We start from the raw sequence: 24157 nt of genomic DNA, 5'->3' as shown, positions 1-24157 counted from the left end.
GAATGCTAGGAATATGTGCAGCAGGGTCATGTCCTGGAACTGCAGTAGTTTGCAGGAGAGTCAGATGAAATTATCCTAAAAAAAGACCACTTACTTTGGCGAGAGGTATATCTTACCTTGGTGATGATACATAAAATTTGGACTCTTTCTGACTCCTAGGACACATCCAGCACTGGCGTCAGACTGCAAGGTTTTTACTCTGTGAAAACCCCACACAATGTCTGACACTGCATCACACAATGAGTGTGTGAATCTACAGCTTGGCTTTGAGTTAAATTAACATACAAGCAATATTTTTGCAAATTTGATGATTCTATTGTTCCTTGGTGCAAAGAATCAGGTTAGAGACTTCTGTAAACAGCAAGTTAAGTTTCCTTTGAGAGGGAGGTGATGAGTAAGCTCCCACCAGTCCATTTCCAAAGCCACTGTACTCTTAGTTGGACAAGAAATTAGATTGAGGAAATCCCCTATTTGTGGCTAATTCTGCATTTCATTTTTCTTACAAATAAGCATTACCCTTCACCATTTAAATATGTAATTTTAGCTTAAATCACACTGTTACCCACTAATACAATGCTATAAACTTTAATCATCTGTTATGCTAAAGGGCAGAAAATGTTAATAAGCCAAATGCTTCATTTAAATGTTGCATGCCCACCAGTGCCCTGAGCCTGGACATTTTTAGAATGCTCGAGTTCTATGTTAAAGAAGAAAAAAAAACATGTGTTTTGCAGTGGTTTCACATGGGTAAGGTCACAGGGCAAGTGCTGAGGAGGCCCTTTAACATCTGTACCTGCAAAACTTATAGCAAGCATGCTCAAATAATAAATCACCATTACTTTCTTTCTTTCTTTTAATACCAGTCTCGAACCCATTTGAAATGTTGTTGCAGAGTCTTTAATGCACAGTTAATGCTCACAAGCCCTCCACAGAAATGTTGCAAAGAACAACTTCTGGCAAGAATTATGGAATCACCACACTTGTTGGTTGTTGACTTGTGTTCATTCATTCATTCAAATTCTGTAACTGCTTCATCCTGTTCAGCACTGCTATAATCAGAACTACTGGATACAAGCAGGAAAAATAATGGAATCACAATTTTGAATACAAAATATCATCGCTGTCCAATTAAAAACATGCAACCCCATTTTGTTGATTTCTAGTTTATTTCGTCATTTGAACTCCGCGGCTGTCCTTCACAATGTGTAAAAATGTAATGATTAATAAAATAATAGAGATGCTCGAAAATTACTTGGAATTAAATCTTTTTACTTTCACTTCCATTCAAAAGTAATAAGGTTTTTCCTTCTCTTGTTACGTTATCATTCTGGGAGACACGTTTTCAATTGGACCCCAAAAGAAGAACAATTCACAGTTAGTACATTGTTGCTTCTCCTCTGGCCTGAATTATGAAGCCAATGTCTTTACTAATAAAAGCACTATTCTACACCATGCCTGGTCCAGCTCTCTCTAAAAGCTGACCAATAAGCTTTGCAGAGTGGAGCCGTGTCATGGAGTTTCTATTTCTCATTTTATTTGTTTATTTGACTATAACTTTCAAATCAAGTTGAGTTCTAGAGAAGAGGAAGAGGTTTTATCCTTCTTTGCTCTGTGGCAAAGTGCATTTTCATCCTGAACAAAGACTTTAATATTGATGGGAAAATATGCAAAATACAGTGTACAACTGTGGACTGACTGTTGAGGTAATTATAACCATCTACACTGGTCCATTATTGCTGTCTAATTTGCATTTTAGACTAGTGTTGGTATATGTTTTAGAAATGAAAAATACAATGTGATTTTTTCGTAAACTATGACTGATTGTGAAACTGTTTCTACGTGAGCTGAAAAAATGCAGTTAATTCCAGTAATATAATTTAATTCCAATTCATTAAAATTTGAGTTGTTTCACAAAGCCAGAATGTCCAGCTAAAATTATGCAATTTGTTTGTGATTTGTTTATTTGCTACAAGGTAAAAAAGCTGGGTGTACATCCTCTGTAAGTGTCAATCCCAAAATTCCTGCCAGGGGTGTTAGGGTGGAGCAAAGTTCTGCCACAGTGAAGTGAAAGAGTGATCTCCAGTTACAAGCAGAAATTGTTTTAAATTGTTACACTTAAAGGTGACATAAGCAGTGGCTGCTGCCTGCCTCAGTGTTTGCACTGAAAATGTCTAAATATACTGCACATGCAAGGTGTTGAGATTATAAGTGAGGTATAAGAGAACAATCCCTTGTGTTTCATTTTTGAGCAACAGGCCCCCTGATTGACTCATTTTTCCACAGACACAAGCACAGGCCCTACCCTATTAACTCAGTTATGCTCAGCGTACTGCATCTGCTCCGGCTGTAAAAAATATTATTGTGCCCTATCTGGCTGAGAACAGAGTCATTAAAATAATAGTAAAATAACACATGGCGTGAAATATATCGCAGATAAAAAGGGCAGGTGATTGTGTATCACTTTTAATTTTTCCAACAGGAGCCATCTCAGTGAAACGCCAGGGTTTATGGGGGATTTCCTCACATCCATAGTCCCTCATTACGGAAAATAAAATGAATACAGGAAATTCAGTTGAGGGAGTATGACCTACTGTTGTTTAAGCATTTATGTGTGAAATAATTTTATTTCAGTGCAACACCTTGGCTGCAAAATAGGCTAAAATATGCTTTAAAATAAGAAACTGCACAAAAACACCCACCATCCACTGTTCTGCAGGGCATAGGATGACAGCGGAACTGATCTCAGAAACTCTAATGTAGTGCAAATAAAACAATGTAATGTTCTGTAAGAGCTGGGCTGTAATTTCCTCATCTCTGTTAAGACTTGATAAAAAAACAAAATACATGTAATCTTCCATAATCTTTAAACCCGCCTAGGATTTGCGGCTGCACTTCTGAAGTTTGTGTGAAGGCTGTGATAAGTGATGTGTTATTATGTCATTTACTTTCCACTTTCCTCTCTGAGACATAGAAACACAGGTAAGTGAACCCAGTGTGGTCACAATCTTACTTATTAAGCACATATATATTGATCTGCTGGAATGTTTTGGTGTCTGTAAACTGTTATTACGATTACTTCTGTACTATTTTAAACACAAAATAGGAATTCAGGTCTGTGCTCTGGATCTGTATACCATATCATTTTCGTGCAAGTATTTCATTCATTCATTCATTATCTGTAACCGCTTATCCAGTTCAGGGTCGCGGTGGGTCCAGAGCCTACCTGGAATCATTGGGCGCAAGGGGGAATACACCCTGTAGGGGGCGCCAGTCCTTCACAGGACAACACACACTCACACATTCACTCACACACTCACACCCACGGACACTTTGGAGTCGCCAATCCACCTACCAACGTGTGTTTTTGGACTGTGGGAGGGAACCCGAGCACCTGGAGGAAACCCACGCGGACACAGGGAGAACACACCAACTCCTCACAGACAGTCACCCGGAGCGGGAATCAAACCCACAATCTCCAGGCCCCTGGAGCTGTGTGACTGCGACACTACCTGCTGCGCCACCGTGCCGCCCTGCAAGTATTTTACATATATTATTTTATGACGTATTCTTTCACAAATTTCACCATATTAGAACACATTTGGCAAAAGACGCAGTGCAGTGAGCAGACAATATTTTTTATGTACTTATTTTACGATCACTCTCAAATGAGAGCTTAGCCACTGGCAGTGCCCTTTCAAAGAAGAAGATAAGAAACAGTGCTGTTAACTCTTGTGGAGGAAATTTACCTTAGGTCTGTGGAAAAAATATAATTGTATCACTTATGTCCTTCTGGAGCATATTTTTAGGTTTAGAGATAAGCTTAGTGTGAGGGAGGTTTTGCTTTCATGTGCTTGTAATTTGTGCACCAGTGCCTTCTTCTATTGGCCAAAATCTCAGGTGATAGTAAACCGCTTGCTTTTCACTTTTGTTGTAGAATTATGTTCAATAACAATCACACTTTAAATTTTAAGAATGCTACCCAAGTCAATTCATATTCATTTTGTGAACAGACATATTTTTAGGCTAGACATGTGACCTAGCAGACTGGACTGTACTGTGCACTAATGCTGTCTGATAAAGGGTGTGTAGGACTAAAATAACATCTTTAGGATTTCTCCAGAATTCCTGATCAATGAAACAATTGGAATGGTCCAAATTTATTCAAATAATATCTTGTTTTTCTTCAAATTAAATATTAAGGAACTTTTATATTACAATTTTTATTTCTTCTGCGATACTGTACATTTTCACATCTGTATTTTCACTAAAGCTGTAACTAAATTAAAATAGTTTTATCCTCCTGACATATACCTAAAATCATTCTAGCACACAGTCTTAGCAGAAATGGTTTAAGTATAGTAGCAAACATATGACTTGATGCTGTATAGAACCATTTAAAATAGGTCCTTTAAAGAACTATACATATCAGGTATTACATCACGTTTAATCAATTAAATCATACAAAGAACCACTCAGAATTCACTCATTACATGTTTGCTATTCTGTGCAAAACCATTGCCTTTACTAACAAACCCTTCAACTCATAGTTTTAGGATACAATTATTACAACATGATTACTTTAGGATATCTTACTAATCCTCTGATTTCCCATGGTGCATGGTGCATAAAGCTGAAAATAAAATAATATTGCTATAATTTTCAACTTGAAAAACGCATCATTAATAGAAGCATGTATCACACTTACAGTGCCAGTCAGTTTGTCATGAAGGAGGTGTTAAAATCTGTGTGCTCTGACATGAACGCTCAGAATAACGCTCACCATGCAGATAAAATCTAATGCAACCAACCAGAAATACACCTCGGCCATGCTGTTATTGCAAAGGTGTGTAGGTGGATATTGAAATCTTAACACTACATTGAGCTATAAATTAAGTAAGATTAGCCAGGAAAGATATATTTATTTGACCTAAACACAAATTATGACCAGTTAAATTGTACAAGGTTTGTAAATAGTTTGACAGTGATACAAATAAGAGTAAACTACATATTTATATTCTAAGAGGGTTTTACAAGGGCTCACGTTTCATCAGTCCTGGAGTTTTACACACCACTAGAAGTTTAGTGTTCTCATTTAGTTTTTACTTAAATTTCTTCCCAATATTAGTTATTGCCAATTTCACACACTAGCTAAGTCTCCCAAAATCAGAAATAGCTGGAACAGTGGAGACTATCACACTTCCCCAGAGGAATGTGAACTCAAACACTGCTATTTATCTACCTGTTGCTCACACAAAATCATTTCACAGCTCAACACACTTGAAAGAGAGGACTAACTGCTTATTTCAGATATATTACCAAACAGAGAGCTAACCATCTCTACCATCTTGCAATGTAATTCTAGGTGCTGGGTGGTTAGTGGAGATAAATGGCCATACAATTTATTTAATATATACATACTTTAAGGATTTTATACCAAAAATCTGGGAATTTCAAAAACAACCTGAGTGTGACCTGAGGAGTAATATTAAAAAATTTAAATAACAAGGTTCTCAATATTCTCAGTATCTGCTGGCCATTCGAATAGGTAAAGTACCAAATAAAAGGAACCAAAACCAAAATGAGGAGATGATACTATCTTGTTAATAGTTTTATACACAAAGTTAATGAACTCCTATGATCTGAGCCTCTTAAAGATGATGCTCAGACTCAACTTCTTTAAGCAGCCTATTGTCCTTAATTATCAGATTGATTGCTTGTCAGAAAATCTCCTCTTATAATTAGCTTTTAGGCTAACTATATGGAGCAGAACAGAATCTGGAGAAAATAGAATCTTAAACTGGAGAAAACAAGATTAGTTGCTTTTAGTAAACATAGTGTTTATTAACTAGCCAACAGCCAATGGTCTTTTTCATTGGTTAATAGGACTAAAGCAGCCTTTTCAGGTATGAAAATGTTAGATGTGTAAAAGTACAGCATGACACTTCTACAAAAGCTGTTGAATGTGTGTTAAGGGTCTGACGATGGTGTGACATTTACAGACATGGATGATATCATATGTATAGTTAATTATGCAAACTTGTATAACTGCCCACTCTGGTCATGGATTCAACTCTTTACAGCTCACATCTGTTCATCAAAATATATTACTACATATACTATTTTACATATTTCTTATTTCCAAAAAATACAAACAAGAAGGAAAAACCCCAACCTTTAATGCTTTAAAAGTGGAAGTTAATGGGAATGGTTCTTAAGTTAAAGATGTGAGTAATATTGGCTGTCTGAATCCACCTATTTGAGACTGTATCTGAAACACTGTATATGATTGCAACACCATAACATTAGGTGAAAAATATAGGTCAGAATCTATATGTTACACGTTGCCTTCCCGTTTAATTTTGTAATACATGACCTTTTAGAACTTTAGAAGTCCAGTAAAAAATATCAACATCACAATGTGCTTCTGGCAGTAATTATTTCACCAACTTTAGCATTCTTCCTGGAACCCTTGTTTTATTATCCTAATATAATGTCTATTTAAGTATTGTTAGTGTTTTATAATACGGTCCAAAATAGCTATTTGCTGGATCTGGTTGCTCCCCATTTTTCACGAGTTTAACTGCCTCACTTCAGTGTAATATCAGCAGTTGCCAAATTTTCAGCAGCTAAATAAACCAAGGCATTTTTAAGCCCTTGTAAACCAACCATTTCCTTGATCATGATTTTGCACGTTTGTTGGAAACCCATTGGTTGACAACAAAGATACTAGTGGTAGATTTAGTCATTTCTTCATAATGTTTTACATTAGTGTCTTTTGTGACTTTTCCTCCTATGTATTATCACCAGGAGCTGGGAGCTGCAGAACCCCAGAATAATTGGCTGTGTTCTCTGTGGACCAGTCTAGATTTATCTGTGTGTGTGTGTGGATATGCATGCACACAGCAGTGTGGGCGTCCGTGGGTGTGTGATTAAGCTGAGGTTTCACTGCTGAGCGACTGTGTTCCTGCAGAAGAGAGAGGTCAGATCTGGACATTAACAGTACACTGAATCAGTTCATTACTTCGGTCTGTTCAGTCAGGTATATGCATCTGTTCATATAAGTAGAATGTGGAATATTTGTTTATGGTATATATTAGGGCTGAAACATATGGACATTAAATGCAATGTTGGATAAAGGGACACATACAGATTTTTTTGTTTGTATTGATATATTAACCTCTCCTTTGTGCAAACGGCAAAATAAATAAAATAATTACAAAGACTCAATTCAGTATTGCCCTAAGTAAAAAAGTGCATCAGGTCTAAATGCCACAGGAAAAAGTCTACGGAAACAAAATTATAAATATAATAATGAGAATTTTTAACTCAAAGACTAGTCAGGACCAACATTAGTCAAGGCTATTAATCAGTTCAATGATTAAAGAATCTACACCAGACAGACTGCAGTCCAGTATTTGCTAAAAAAGTGCATTAAACAGGAGTATGGCATTTATTATGGGAACTTGTGTGCCACCCTACAACAAGTAACCGTGAGCAAATTAAACAAATTAATGTGTCAAATAAAATAAGTTCACTGTATAAATTACAAATGTATATTTATGTCAATATCAATTTATAGACCACATTCAGTTACAAGTGCCTTCAAAGGAAAACATTAAACAACTATTAAACTATTCTTAAAGAAATGGCTTCATGTTTTCCTCTCAAATCTTCAGATACAAGGTCAAATCATGACCAGTGTAACACCCAGCTGACACACTAATGATAAACTGATATGATGTTGCACAGTGAACATACGAAAAAGTCGGCACAGTCTCACATGAGACGGAACTATGTTGTTAATTGCTGTCCCAAAGGTTTTTATAGCTCCTAAATCCCTCCTAGAAGTGCACAGTTTTTTTTTGGGACATTAGAGTTCAAGGTGCTTGATGCTTGAAAATGAGACATTATTAAGATAAGAAAACTGCCTTTTTCAATTGATCATAGTTATTAGCCTTCCTAAAAATACGGTCTAATCTACATTTGTCAGAGGGATGCTTTAAGTGCTCATAGGGGGCGCTAGTGAGCACTTGTGTAGTGGACAGGTGAAAAAAGGCACAGCCTACAACCTTGGAATACCTACATGGATTTACATTAACAAGGTGCTGTGGATGTGAGTGTGAAGAATGGGGGCTGGACCACGGACATTACACATAATTACAAACAGTCCACTAAAAACTGCAGGTCAGAGCATCTCATCTTTGTCTTATTCTACCCATGTCACTATATGAAGGATGCACAGTAACAAGATGATGAATATAACTGATTTGATTTCAGCATAATCCCCCTGTGTTACCCACATTAATACACAGTGTATTCTGCAGGAGAGGCTTTCATATCAAATTAGTGTTAAAATACATCATGCATCATTATCAGAGACAATGGGCCATGCACTGTTTCACTTATTATTTAACATTGTCTTTAAGATGTGCTTATTTTCGCTGCTTTGCCATGTCTAAATGATTACAAATATCCTTTGCCTGGAGACTGGTCATTACAGCAGAACCCAAAGCTAAGGCTGCTGATCACGGAGCAGTTAGAGCAGTGAGACTCCAATGATGTGTTCCCCAGTGTGTGACATCAAATTCAGATAAAAGCATGCACCAAAAAATACTGTATGAATGCTATAGCTATTCTGCACTTTTGAACTCTAAAGAGGTCTAAACAGTATTCTGAATGTCAGGACAACACCGACACCGTATTAGCTCGAAACTAACCTAAAAAAGGATACAGTTCCAATGTTAATGTTTATTTTAAAAAAGCAAAATAAAAAAAACAGCCCACAAGGCAACTATGATATCTAACATCATGCTTATCTACCTTTACTGGTTTACATGCACACGCATGAATGGCTGGTTAGCACATTAGCATGAGCCATTATTTTACATCCATTTCTGAGTTAAAGACACTAAAGCTACAGCAGTATCAGGTTTAAGACAAAATTTTCATTTCTTAATGAGTGATGTTGACTGGGGAGAAACAAATAATGAGAAAAGGAGGAACTCAATGGAGAAACACTCACTGAGTGTGTTTTGATGTTAAATACTCTATTCTGTTTTAATTAAAGGAATTATAGGGATGTTTCACAGTGGTGGTAGAATCCAGACGTTTGAGGTGTTTACTGCTCACTTAGAGAATGGTTAAAATTGAAATGTGGACAACAGGCACCTGACCCACAGGACAACTGTGGAGAAATTGCAAAGTTTGTTTTTACAAAGTTCCACATTAAATCACTCGGACAGCCTTTGTTTAAATCTGTCATAGAATGAAGACATTTTGAAAAGTGAATGGAACTCCCTGTTCCACCCGGGCTCTTTTCAGATGTGAGGTGTAAGCTGAAGGTGTAGCGCTGGACCGCGGTGCAACAGGCTGCTGTTCGCATGGCTGCTTTTTTAGACTGTTGCTTTATGTGATGCTCCTCTACACTGTTACAGTTTGCCAGAGATGTGTCTGACAGTCTGACAGGGAGAGGCGGCGGGGCATTCGTATCGGGAGATTTATGTAGAAACACCACTTTGAATTGGGGATAAAGGGGTCACTCCGTTTTTCAAAAGATGTGCAATAAAAGTCCTAAAACGTTTGGTTGTCTCTTTATGATAAGTAAATGAATATTGCCGTAATCCTGCACTACTTAAGTATGTTCCTCGAGAATACGGTATCCCTTATTTCCCTCAGATACCACCAGAAACCTGTAATCTGAGCAGAGTAGGGTCGCTGAACTTTCACTGCACACAGAGACTGAGACAAGGCTCACCTGCTTATCGAGGGTCTCTTTGCCGCCGGTGCACACCTTTGGCGCGGGGACGCGCTCGCACGTGCAGCCCTCGAGCAGGTAGATGCCGGAGGGGCGCGCGCTCTGCTCCGTGTCGAAGTAAAAGAGCACGTTCTGGTAGAGGGCGAAGTACTTCTCGTGCCAGCGGCTGTTCTCCGCTGTCTTCTTGCTGAGGAAGCCGCGCTTTGTGCCCTCTTTGCGCGCGACCGCGGACAGGAAAAGAGCGTGGCCCTCATTGTAGCGCACGCTCTTCTGCATTTTCCCTGCTCCGTTCCCTGCTCCCGCGGAGGTGAGGGGGGCCAAGGCTTCTACCCGTTCACCACCATAACCGATGGCGAGCAGAGGCAGCAGAAAAGCGCGCGGACAGAAATCGAGCTCCCGGAACGGACGCGCGCGCACGCAACTAAGCTCAACTCAACTCAACTCAACTCATCCTCAGAAGTTCACAGAGCGCGCGGCTCCCGCGAGCGAGTTCACCGTCCAGTCCATCTCCGCTCGACGCGCTAAACTCAAACCACAGCACTCACCAAAACACGGAGGACGCACAACTGAAGCGCGCGCCCCTGTCCCCGGGAGCGTGAACACGGACAGACGGAGAGAGAGGGAGAGAGAGAGAGAGAGAGAGGGAGAGAGAGAGAATCTCGGTTTGGCAGATGAGCTGTAAGCGGATTTAACAGAGTCTTAAAGAGACAGCGCCTTTTACTTTACTCCAGCGCACACCGCGCGCTCTACTCGCCTGGAACGCGCTCTGCTTTTGCGCATGCGCGACGCAGCTCATAGAGGGCTTTAAGTGAAATAGGCGGAGCGGAGCGCTCAAAGTGTATCAAACAGAAAAGACAAAACCTTAAAATGACCTCCGGTTCTACACTCACTGTCCATTTTATCAGCCCCACTGACCATATACGTGCACTCTGTAGTTCTGTTACAGACTGAAATCCATCTTTTGCGTTGAATACGTTGTTAGCCTCATTTCATCCACTTCTTTAATGCTCAGGACCACCACATATGATTTGGACGATGGATTATTTTCAGCACTTAACTGACACTGATTTGGTGGTGGTGTGTTAGTGTGTGTTGTGCGGGTACGAGTCGATCAGAAGTAGCAGCGCTGCATGGAAACCCGCCATGAAGCTCCTGGTGCAGTTTCTGTGCTAGTGTTGAAGGGGAGGTTTGGAACTCTGCAGTTAAAGTCAGCCGTGCATTCGCAACTTCACCCACTGCGCACCCCTTTACTCTGAGACCCTGCTCTTTAATTCCACATAGCTTGCCACACTGAGTGGCTGTGGTACTTAAACACTTCCACTTTTCAGAAATAGCACTCAAAGTTTGTGGAATATTTATGAGAGAAGAAGTTTCATGAGCTACTTTGTCGTAACAGAGGCATCCTATTAGAACATCACACTCAAATTCAGTGTGCTCTGTATGGCAACCCATTTTTCTTTCTCAAATATAACAGACAGCATGGCTAGGTGCTTGACTGAATAAAACACATGAATTCAATACTTTTGCCCTTATAGTGTTTGTACTTATTTTGATAACGTAAAATGTATCAGGCTTTGGAATTCACAATGTTCATATAGCTGGCAGGCAATAAATGGTGAAGAAAGACTTGTGTGATTACGTGCAAGGTTTATTATAAGCAGCACCTGTTATTCACACATTTTAAGACTCGCTTAAACACATTCCTCTTCCATCTGCTGGTCAACACCTTGGGCTCAGCAACAAAGAGGTGAGCACATCCACAAACACCAGTGCTTGGTTATTTTATAACATATTATGCACATTTCTTCTTTCCGAATATTCCTAATTCCATGAATTATTAGACAATATGCATTTCAGGAAATATCTACTGAAGAAAATTGAGGCTGAGTAGAACAGGAAAAGGCTGCTGAATATGCAGCATGTCCTTCGTCCATCTGTTTACACTTTCCTGTAAAGTGATTAGAATTCACCTCAGCTGTCACCTAGTGCCAAGCCAAGAGCAGTACAGTAAAAGGTTCTGCAGCTGTATGTTCTCGCTGTCCAATGAAAAGAATGCATTTCCATTTTTGTGGATGTCTAATTCACTATATCATGTGAAGCTGTCCTTCACACTGTAAAAATGTAATGATGAAAGGATCAGTAGAAATACTCCAAAATTAATTGGAATAAAATTGTTTTAAACTGACTTCCATTAAATGTTAAACATTTTTTTTTTCGTCTCTTGTTAATATGCCATTTTGGAGACACATGCTTTGGAAATCTTAGCCAGCTCATCTGCAGTTGTTTGAGAAGAGGCCTGAGAACTAATACTATATCTAATACTAAACCTATTATATATAATATAGCATTGCACTGTCCAAACATAACTTAATATATCCAAAATATGATATTCACAGGTCTTAACTATTTAAGTAAATATAAATATACTTATATCATTAATATTAATTGTCTTTTTAAATCTGACAATGTATACAGCAACTAGTAAAAACAAATTAAGTCAAAATTAAATCTACATAAACGGATTTGCCCCAGCAGTAATAGTAACAGGTTATGATTCCGGCCTGCTGCAGGGAATGCTGCGATACTGATTACCAGAAAAAACAATATATTGTATATGGATACTGGTATTATGGTCATCCAGTATGAACCCAGTTTCTACATTTTATAAATGGTTAAGTACTGATAATGTGGTCACAGGCCCAAAAAAATCTGTCCGTTTCTGTTTTAGAGCAGTTGGGGACAATTGTGTGTTTGGTTTCGTTCTCGGTTTTGGCTAAATACACTACCCCCCCACCCCCCAATTGGTTTGGAGCCATGTGTGAGCAGTTATGGATGTCATATGTTTGTCATATTGCTGATGAACAACTCCAACTGTCCAAATGACAGCCCTAGGACCTAGATCAATTTAAATCTAATTTTATAAAAACCACTTGGATTAGAGTAGCTTTTATATTGTAATTGGCTTTGGTACCCTGTGCCCTGGAGGAAACGTAGAACACAATCAGACGGTCAGCAGTGTACAAAGGAGCACTTCTGATTTAATCATCATTTCAAACAACTACAAACATTATTATTTTTTCAGTCATCGTTTACAGAGTATTCTCTATTCTCAGCTGAACCGATCCTATATTGCAGCACCTTGATTCTTCCTACAACAGATAACAGATGGCTTTTATGTCAGTCCTTATCATAAAGGTCTAATAAGTAAAAGGTGGAGATGTTAATGGGATTCATAGCAGCAGGGCAGAACAGTGAGGAGTGTGGAGATTAGCACAAACTGCAGCTTCTTCACCAGCTTAGCACTCCCCTCATTAAAGGTTTAACTTTCTCCACTTGAGCAGTGCTTCCCTGTTAGTGATTTTCCAAGCTTCTGAGAGCAGCTTCACAGTTTTCCTAAGGAAAGCAGAATGAAAAATGCACTAGTTAGCTCATTTTAATGTTGTTAGCATGTAATAATGTTGTACTCAGTTCCTAATTATTTTACTGGTCTCAAGCATTGGGCTTTCAGTTCAGGTCCTGAAGATCTTGAATTCCTAACTGGATCATTTTCACCAAGAGTTTGAATTTCATGACACACTCCTGTATAAGTCCTGAATTCAGCATTATATACTGTCACTGTCAGGACAAAACCTTGTATCACTATTTTCAATGTTTGTTTGTGTAAATGTGAAAATACCATTTATATTGACTTATACTTTCCTGAGAAATGCTTCAAAATGACTTGAATAAAAGTCACTGAAAGTTAATTAAGCATTTGGGAGATGTAAGATTTTGTTCTGACAACAACATTGTTTAACCTTAATTATGTCTACAAGGCTCTGAGGTTTCCACTGGAAATAACGTGTGTTGACACGTTTAATTGATTATTCTTTGTCACCTCATTCATGCCGAGGTGTCTAACTTTCACTCATCTGGATTCCTTTGATCTTAACAAAGAAAAATAAATTCTTTATTGGGAAGTGCCCAACACAAGTTTAACTGCCTTGCATACAAAGAATGATAATTATCTATGGAAAACAGTCAGAACACTGCAGTGGCAGGTGTACATTGACTTCATTACTGATATTATGATCTAGAGCTTCACAGCAATGACACACTTTGCATTTAGACAGTTTGTGATAAGAGACCTTACAACCATGGTAGTTATGATAGTTCTGGGAGTGTGTGTGTGAGAGATTTTAATAACAGAGCAAACAAAACAGGACATGATTTATTAAGGTGCATACATCACTAGACTAATAAAACTAGTATCACAACACAAGTAAAAGCACTTTCAAGCATCTCAAACGAACACTTGTTCTGTTCACTTCTTCAGCCAAACACCACAGACTGTAATTTTAATTCATCAGGCCACACACCAGAACTTCAATGCAATAACCCATTATTAATTGTTCCAATTAAAAAGAGCAAGGAATTAAAACAATCAATCAAAGAGCAGAAGTCAAGCCGTTTTGTTTATTAATGTGCTAGTTGTGAAACAGGTAAACTCTTAAAAATGAAAGTGCCAGTTGTGCTCTGTAGGAATGCGTTAGACAAACCTCTTCAAGCTCTGTAAGAAACATTTTGAACTGCTTTTAAAATATGTTGGTGGCAATTTTGAAAAGTATTTTCTGCAGTACACACAGTGTTAAAACTTGTGGAAGTTAAACTTAAAAGCAAGCTGCTGTTAATTCTGTTTGTGATGTCAGAAAAATGTACAGATCAAAGAAGGGCATTACTATTGATAGAAAAAAAAAAGTGTTGGTTTGTGATGTCACAAAAACATTTTTATTTATATAATGTCTTATAAATATTTAATATCCTTCTTTGATCTGCACATTTTCTGTGTTTTTCATTAGCAGTTTAGAGTCTTCTCAAAGTGTACGGATGGATAGAAACACTGGTGGATTTTTTCAGTCCTGAAGAGTGTGAGGAGGGTGTAAAGCTGTTAGGAGCCCTAGTTTATTTTAATTATTCTGTTACTAATTATATCCAAAAAACCTGAATATGGCAGCACTCTATATATGTGTGGGTTAGTTATTGTTACTATTTACAGAGGTGGGGTAGTAAGTTGAACAGAATTCAGGTTAAACTGTATGTGTTCCGTCATTATAGATACAGGGCTTTAAGAAGTTGTACAAGTCCACACACTGTGCACATACTTTACCTGCGGCTGTTGACCATGGCCTCCAGCTCTTTGGATCTGAGTTCTGCTGTCCTGAGGATGATCTCAGGGACACTGGCCAGCCTCGCCACATTCAGCCCGTAGCTCCGTCCTGCTGCTCCCTCTGTCAGCTGATAGAGGAACGTGATGAACTCTGGTGGTGCCTCTTCTGCGTAGAAAAATGATGAAGCAAAAATTATATAAATCACTTCACAGACATGCACTGGAGAAATGGAAGGTACGCTACCCTTAGAGTGGAATAGAGCTATTACTAAATACTATGAATAATAAAACGAAATCCCAGCTGCAAATAATCAACTCTTCGTTAAAGGAGCAGTAAGTCAGTTTTTTGGTCTGTGTGACCAACTAATGCACCTTGGTACCTTTAAGTTACTTTAGAATAAAATCAGCAAATGTCTAGTGGATACAAACACATTTTCAGGTGGTGATGAAGAACTGATTTATTATGCAGTAGGCTTCAGGCCATTTCTAACTCGGATGTGTGTCTGGGAGTTTTCTATCAAACAGCCACAAAACTGACAATAGGAGAATGTTTTTAGTCTCACATTAAATTTGATTCATTTTCAAAATCACCAGGGGTTCTCTGTAATTTTGTGATCCCATAGAGCACAAACACTCCAGATTTTTTGCTGCAATCCAAATGTGTTTGTAGGTTCTGCATCAAAAATCACTGTCAAATCATTTTCCATGTCACAATGATAGACGTGTGGTTTGTCTCACTATTTACTCACTCATTATACTGAACTGTATTTACTTATTTATTTATGTGCACACTAATGTTATACAGTGTGTTTGTTTTAATTGCATCAAACTGTTTTCTAACGCTGCCTATGGCCAATACTGCACATTACTGTATATCAGACAGGACTGGACATTACAGTTGTGATTCTCCAGTCAGTGCATACCTTTCAGACTGTTCATTGGGATTGAGGACTGTATGGAAGCAAATCTGTCTCATCAGACTTTAAAATATTACCAACTTTGAATTTGTAGCACTGAAAATATGCATCTGAATTTTGTTGCTTTTGAATTTAAGTCTTCAGATTTCCGCATCTGAATATAACTGCTCTTGAATTGAACTTGTGAATTTTCAAGAACACGTTTTCACTGTTATTATTAAAGGTTAATAAATCCAGATTTAAAAATTCAAGCAATATATGTTGAAGTTGCTCAGATTTGATAGACCAAATTCAGATGCCAAAATACGAGTTAAAACATTCAGATACACATCCGGGATACAAAGGATAAGCAATCAATTCTGTCTCCGATCGAACCAACATCCAATTACGACGTTGAAGTTGGCTACTTACTTGCCAGATTCTTATTAGGATTTTCAAATTCAAAGGTGGTAATATTTCAAAGTCAGATTTGCTTCCTTAGGCCTGGTGTTTTTCTTGGTCTGTCAAACTGTCCCATTCTAGCATTCCTTGAAAAACAGTCACATATGGACCCTACAGTGGTCATCTTGGCACGTGGGAAAGTCAGTAGTGTTTGAAATACACCATAAATTTAAAAGAAGGTTTAAAAAAGGTAAAATGATTCAGCACTTTAAGCTTAGCTTCAATAATCTAAAGGAAATAAAAGCACAAATATTAAGAATTAGAAGAATTACACATTAAAATCTGAATATATGAATGTAATAATAATGTAATATAATGTGCTATTATTTGTCATTGTAAATAATATGTATCTTTCATATTTAAAAGAACACTGTTGCATTTTCACCTTAAACTTACAGCTTCAAAATCATTTATGTCCCACTGTCCCCCTCAATATGGAGAAAATAGCCTCCAGCCTCAGTACTGCAGAAAATGCACTATGTAACTTTTGTAGGATGAAAGGAAATCACAGTCTCCCTTCCCCCAGAATAAAGAAAAATGAAAAAGGAGATCTCTTTAATGCCTCTGTATTTTCTCCTAGACAACAATGAGATCAGATCGAAAAACAATGGAGAGTTTAGCCCAAGTCTCCTGCTGCTCAAATGTGAGTCCTGGGATAAAGACCTCAGTGATTTCACTTCTCTCTGGAGTTTTAGTGGAGAGCTCAAGAGAGTCACAAACTGTGCTTAGATTTGCCAGATAAACTACCCTCTAGTTTATCTCCACTTTAACTCCTTCATCTCTCTCGTGTCTCATGTCTCCTTTTTGGTCACATTAATTTTTCCTTGGTAATTTTAGGCGAATTACCATTGTGTCTCCTGAGCCATTACAGAGCAATCTATGATCAATACACTTTTTTCTATGGGCTTTGCCCTTGATTTCAGGCCAGTCCTGTAAAAATTAATTACACTCTGCAAATGTAGGGGGAGCCCTGGAGGAAAAATGCTAAATCTTACATAGTGTTCCTTTAACCCATCCATGGCAGTGAAAACACACACACTAAGGACTATGAACACACCTGGAACTGGGGGCAGCCATCTGCAGCACCCAGAGAACGGTTGGAAGTAAAGTGCCTTATTCAATGGCACTGGTACCTCAGCCTTGAATTGAGGACATTGTTGTTCCTTCATTCCCCCCACTCCCATTTTCAGGAATCGAACCAGCAACCTTCCAGTCCGAAGCCCGCTTCTCTATCAAATAGGACTGCTCCAGTATTATATTTACGAGCGAATTAATGTGTTTTTGAATGAGTGGTTGAGTTACAAGCATCTAAACAAGATTAAAGATAGTCTGTAGCATTTAATTTAATTAAAGTCCTGAAATTGTAAGCCATCCCAATTTTTTTTTTTAACACATTTTGTCTTGACCATATAAGAAAGCACACACAAACATACATACCTTCAACTGCAGTCTCTGGCTCACTGAGCAGAAAAGCCATGTGGTAATTTCCAACATTCTGCGGGTAGAGCTTCTCCAGCTCGCACAGTGGAGGATAGTGGGTCACGAACAGGGTCAGACACCTCACCTATAATACATCCAATAATACCAAAAAGAAAAGCATGTAGTTGTGCTCAAATTAGATGTAATTAGCTACATCAGATTCAGTAACAGGTGTCTACTCTCCCAGCCTTTTTTGAATGAACAGCTCTAATCTGCCTAATGCAAGAATTGCTTATAGTTCAGAGCACCAAATTCAGTAATAAGCATTGACAAGAGGAAAATCATGTATTAAATAGATTTAACAGACTGTGGAATAAATGCAGTTTACGGTTTGGAATATTTGATTATTTCAAGTCTCCTCAGGAGCCGTCTGCTGGGTACAGCAGCTTTACACAGAGCAAAGTGACACTTCCTCCTCATCTGTTAAATTTATGGGTGTAAACATCCTCCTCGCAGAATGTGAGAGTGTGTACACGCACTCATATCTCATTAATGCACATGTCTACTTCACTTCAGAGAATAATGTGTTCATTCCTGCTGTTCCTGATCTGTAAATGTGGTGAGTGTGCGTGTGGGACAGGGGAAGCATGAATGGGATTTCATGACTCTGCAGCAAAAGCATCCAACGAGCTTTTCTGAGGACTACAGCATATGGCAAGCTTTGAGATGATGGCTCGTACAGACTGCACGAGGGCACAAAGTTTACTCAAACAACAGCTGAATAAGTAACTTTAACCAGCACATAGTGGCAAGTAATTCTCATGAAAATCATTGCTTATTATTTTATGTTTTATTAAGTGCAATTCACATAAGAAGATGAAACAACTGCTTGGTAGTCACTTAACGAAGCATGTTCCAACAAGGGGCAGACATGTTTGAAACAGACAGCCAGACCACTAAGCTTCAGTATAAAGGCAGTCTCATAAAGACTAATTGTTTCTTTAACAACAGAGCACAGATGTTCCTAGGTATCCATTTATCAACAAGTCCTTGCGGACTGACTACATTTGCGGCAGGAGGGCAATATGTGTATATTCAATTTTTATGTAACTGCCCCCTACAGAGTCCACGGTTTTGGGAGGTTTTATTGTGGCTACTTTCCAAAGAGACTTTGAGCCACCTCCTCCTCCTCCACACTCTCTTCATTCAGAGACATGTATCTAGGATCAGTTCAGTCCAGATAACGGAGGAGCCCTGCTTCCTGTGAGCGAGAGGAGAGCTTTGCTATGGCAACCAGCCTTTTCTTCTGCAGCCGGAGAGCAGTGATGCTCAGTACAAGGCGGCACTGCATTCACCAGCGTTACACAACAAACACATTTACATCCTTAGATACGGCACAGGTGAATGGACGAGAGCAGGACCAGCCTTGTTGCCATGCCAACCAGCGAGTGCACACACACACACACACACACACACACACACACACACACACACACACACACACACACACACCCCAGTGATATGGTTCCGTAGTCCAATAGTATATGCAAATGATCAGGAAAGGAACACAGTTAAGACAAAAATAAGTTCAAAAGGTTGACAACACTTGTCATGCAGTTTGTTCACTGCAAAATATTAAGTAATTATTATTATTATTATTATTTTTAATGTAAAAGTATGGGCTGGAGGTATATAACCCCCCAATCTTAGACGGTAGAGCAGTGCATAACTGCATTCTCTTGAGTAAATGGCGCACCATTCAATAATTTTGGGGTAAACCATCTTTATTTTTCAGCGTCATAAGAATTCAAGAAAAACACAATATATTTACCTGGAATTACATAGAAACCTCCAACACTATGTTAAATGTAAATCCTTTAGTATTTAATTTGTATCTTAACTTTGAGCACTCTACTCCCACTCATATCAGGTCATTTTGTTTGTCTACGGCTTTATAACTAATCACTCTTTTGACTAACTCTGGCTACATTCTAAATCTTCAGATATTTATTTCACCACAGACCCGTCACCTTCAATTTCTAAACGTGGGAGAATCATTGTCAATCTCTGGTAAAAACTGTAAGCAAAATTGCAGTTATGTCAATATATGGAAGATATAAGTGCCCTGGCAACAGTGCACCGTTACACAAACTCCAAAACGGATGCAGACTAATAACACCTTTTAAGCACACACACAGAGGCAGCAGGTGGTAGAGCTTCACTCTGAGCCTCACTGCTGCAGGACTATAGTTAAACCAAAGAACAGTAAAAACAGCAGAAGGTAAGAAGAGAGACAGAGAAGGAAAGATGCCGTACAGAGAATCCCAAAGCTTTATTCCAGAGGCACTGTGGTAAACAAGATCACACAAACAAAATAAAGGAGAGATAAGGTTTAAGATGAAAAAATATATCTTTTTTTATTTGATCCCATACTAAACATTCATTGTCTGTAACCGTTTATTCACTTCAGGGTCGTGGTGGGTCCGGAGCCTACTCGGAATCACTAATTGCAAGGCAGGAACACACCCTGGAGGGGGCGCCAGTCCTTCACAGGGCAACACACACACACCTAAGAATACTTTTTGAGGAACCAATCCACCTACTAACGTGTGTTTTTGGACTGCTGAAGCACCCGGAGGAAACCCACATGGACACGGGAACTGCAACAGCAGTTTTTTTACATAAGGATATGGATTGATGAAATATTGTAACAGTGTACTGAACTTATTTGCTTTGCCTTTTATTTTGTTATAATTATATTTTGTCATTTATTTTCTGTAACAGTTTTCATTTTATGCTTTTCTTCTTTGAATTAAAAAGAGCCTAGCGAGTGTCCCGAAAGGAATTAATAAATTAAACTCTATGAGTAATATTATTATTAGTAGTAGTAGTAGTACTATTATTAATAAAACATACATGAGAAAAACATAGGAACATATACAGTGAGAAAGATGTATAGAGAGATTCTCTGTAAAAGCAAAAAGAAATATTAATAAGAAAAATAGAGAGAATGTTAGAGATAAATCAAAACAGAGAGAGGGAAAAAGAAAGATCTTTAAAATGAATCAATAGAGAGAGTGTGAGGGAAAAAAGAAAGAACAAATAAGTGCCAGAAAACCAGCAATATAAAGCATATAAGGAATTTAAACCCTGAGGACTGCAACAGGTCATCAAGGGGCGAATTACAGGTCAGCAACAGGTCACCAACCAGCCAATAACATGCCACCAATAGGCCAACAGCAGCCCAATACGGGCAGACCTGGTTGTCACATGGAACTGAAACATCACCTCTAATGCAATGCAAAATTTTAGGCTTCCTATCAAACCTCAAAATAGCCCCCGTGTGTTCAATGGATGTCAGTCTTGTTTATTCTCAAACAAATTCTGCTATCAAACTGCTATTCAATCTGTATTCAAACAGGTCCTGCACAGAGAGCTGGAGACGAGGGGGAGATGCGTATCCAAGCTACACAGCTCTGACAGAGACAACTCTCCTGTGCCTAAGAAAGCCAACTCCCAGGACACTTAGCTATGCTTCTCCCAGCCTGAAACATGGAGATCATACAAGACACAGAATGACAGTTTAAATTTTTACAGTGTGCTATGTCCATCAATAATTTTTTATGGAAAAGGTACAGCTAAAGGTGTGATCCTTTAAAGTTTTCTTAAATGTACTGACACTTTTTTGTTACACTGCTATAGTTTTACTATAATTTATATATAAAACTAACCACCGCAGATTTTGTACACGCTTTTAAGGTATTAGCCCAATTACATGTGCGCCTGATAATTCAACAACAGTCTGTTCCTAATACTGCTGCCTTCTCTTCTGGGATAAGCTTTGAACACTGCTGTGAGAAATTGATGGGATTCAAACATGGGCGCATGTGAGGACTTTCAGGGGCTTTATATCCCTTTAGTCCATGACTGGCATGGAGAATGGTGACTTTTGGGCTCAGATGTGGCTACTGCCCAGCATTAGTTTTCAATTAACTCTTCATTCATTCATTCATTATCTGTAACACTTATCCAGTTCAGAGTCACGGTGGGTGCAGAGCCTACCCTGAGTCATTGGGCGCAAGGTGGGAATACACCCTGGAGGGGGCGCCAGTCCTTCACAGGGCAACACACATACAAACACATTCACTCACACACGCACTCCTACGGACACTTTTTGAGTCACCAATCCACCTACCAACGTGTGTTTTTGGACTGTGGGAGGAAACCAGAGCACCTGGAAGAAAACCCACGCGGACAACACACCAAACTCCTCACAGACAGTCACCTGGAGCGGGACTTAAACCCACAAACTCCAGGCCCCTGGAGCTGTGTGACTGCGACACTACCTGCTGCGCCACTGTGCTGCCCCACTTAATTCTTGTCAAAGAAAATTATATAAAGTTGTGTGTGCACAACTGAACCTGTAAACGAAATCTAAAATCATGAACTATATTTCAAAGTTACATAATGCTTTATCAGAACTATTCTTGGAAGGTTCAAAACCAGCAGTTTTAAATTTTCAGTGAGTTCAGAGAAAAGAATAAAAATTTCTATGAACTCAAAAAACCTTACACTGTAGCAAACAAGGATGAGACTATTTCACGTGCTTGTGCCCCAAAGGCCAAATGAACTTTATTTCTCACAGAGATAAACGGCTCCTTGGAGCTCTTAATCATCCCATATTAAAGTTATCATAAATATTAATGAAAAGGTGATATTCTAAAATCTCAGACTCTTTATTAGGTCAACTCTGGAACAAATGTTTAACCGGTACATTTCCTCAGATAAAAACGTATGTCTCGTCCTCGTTCCTTTAAGCTATTTAAAAATTTGGCAAACAAACTCTTCCACAAAAAAGTGGCAAAAGAAGTGTGAACAGTTAATAGACTACTTAAGTTACTGTTTACAAATATTCCTCAATAAGCAAATGAACATAAAAAGGAGCATCCAGCAAAGGCTCAGACTCTACAATGAAAAGAGGTGTTTGTGGCTCACACATTTGTGTCAAACTTCATGAAAGAATTTTGAAACACTATCTTCTTACACACACTCACATACATATATGTTACATTATTAGAAGATACACATACATACATTAATAGAAGATAAAAATTTTATTATGGTCCCCATGCTTTTCACTCCAAACCAGAATGTTAAATGGGATAATTATTTATCAAACTCACCTATATTACAAATAGAATTTTACAAAAATTGTTTACATTACAAAATTTGGTCACAGAGGTTAACCTAGCCAACGGAAGGTTCATTCCTAATAATAAAAAAGTGCACTCCTATTTGACATATCATCTTGTACTGTGATATTCCACCTTGCAACAAGTAAACTTCCATGTCTTATGGTGAAGAGAGTGATTGCCACAGTTTTAAAACCACAACCACATTAGTGCTTGTACAGTGACCAGGGTTGCCAGGTCCAATGATTTCCCAACAAACAATTTTTTGAGTGTTTGTTGGACTTCAGAAAGGTCAGAGTGACTTACATTTCTAATGAAGAACTCCAGGGTGGCATAGGCAATGGCGATCCCATCATGTGTGCTGGTACCCCTGCCCAGTTCATCCAGGATGACCAGAGAGCGAGCTGTGGCTCGGGAAAGGATCTCAGAGGCCTCCAGGAGCTCCTCCATGAAGGTGCTCCTTCCTCTGGAGATGCTGTCAGAAGCTCCCATTCTGGTGAGAAGCAGATTAAATGGAGTAAGCTGAGAGATGAGGACTAATGGAACAAACACAGTGCTGTAGATCTGAAACAAGACAAGCCTGCAGAGATACTCTCAGCTAGAGCAGACAGCACTCTGTTAATTCAGCCATCAAATGTAAAATGTGCTCAACAGAATGAGTGGCAATAAATCATTTATTGCTACTTCTTCTGGCTGTGATGAGAGCTTTTCCCATGAAGTGTAACTGCTTCCCTGGCTGCAGTAGAAGAGAGTGCTGCTTAATAACTCTAATTAAAGCACTTTAGGAGGAGAAGCTTCAGTCCAAAGGTAGCACCTGCAAGCATGATATTACCACAGTCGCATAGCAGAGATGGTTAATAATGTCTGGTTTCTGCAATTATTTTACCAAGAGCTGAGGAAGATAATGAGGGGAAAATGACTGAAATGCCATAACACTTTCCCTTTCTAAATATATGGAACCGAAGATGAGAAACCCCTTGATTATGTGCAAAATGTGTAGTACTGGCCAAATTATCTCATCCATTATGAATAAGGAAATCATGTTGAGCAAGCATACAAACAAAACGTATTACAATACACCAAATATCTGAGAGGCCAAATTAATCAGAGAATTCTGAGAAGTCCTTTTTGCAGAGTTTCTGGTCTAGAGTAGGACTTGGGGGACCTCTGCAATAATGTTCTGAGCCTCTATAATCTCATTAATCTAACCTAAAGTTCAATATTGCATAAAAATGCCATCTCTCCTTATAAATAATGAAGTAGCTTTGAATGTATTTTCCAAACTCCA

At 38.6% G+C, this 24157-nt stretch overlaps 2 protein-coding genes across 4 annotated transcripts in view; both read right to left on the bottom strand.

Annotated features, from left to right (window-relative positions):
* rasgrf2b (Ras protein-specific guanine nucleotide-releasing factor 2b) overlaps positions 1-10331 on the bottom strand; it is a 67190-nt gene extending 56859 nt beyond the window's left edge. For both annotated transcript variants that reach the window (XM_066657081.1, XM_066657082.1), the window contains exon 1: positions 9755-10331. In XM_066657081.1, the coding sequence (XP_066513178.1) occupies positions 9755-10030 (276 nt within the window). In that variant the 5' untranslated portion in view covers positions 10031-10331. The remainder of the gene's footprint in view (positions 1-9754) is intronic.
* A 2454-nt stretch (positions 10332-12785) lies between these two features.
* msh3 (mutS homolog 3 (E. coli)) overlaps positions 12786-24157 on the bottom strand; it is a 62019-nt gene continuing 50647 nt past the window's right edge. For both annotated transcript variants that reach the window (XM_066655155.1, XM_066655156.1), the window contains exons 21-24: positions 23176-23362; positions 17696-17822; positions 14901-15066; positions 12786-13147 (exon numbers count right to left, since the gene is read on the bottom strand). In XM_066655155.1, coding sequence (XP_066511252.1) covers positions 13066-13147; positions 14901-15066; positions 17696-17822; positions 23176-23362 — 562 coding nt within the window. In that variant the 3' untranslated portion in view covers positions 12786-13065. The remainder of the gene's footprint in view (positions 13148-14900; positions 15067-17695; positions 17823-23175; positions 23363-24157) is intronic.

Source organism: Hoplias malabaricus, chromosome Y, assembly GCF_029633855.1.
Source record: "Hoplias malabaricus isolate fHopMal1 chromosome Y, fHopMal1.hap1, whole genome shotgun sequence".
Classification (NCBI taxonomy): domain Eukaryota; kingdom Metazoa; phylum Chordata; class Actinopteri; order Characiformes; family Erythrinidae; genus Hoplias; species Hoplias malabaricus.
Note: the sequence above shows the minus strand (reverse complement) of the source record. Positions and strands in the feature narration are given on the sequence as shown.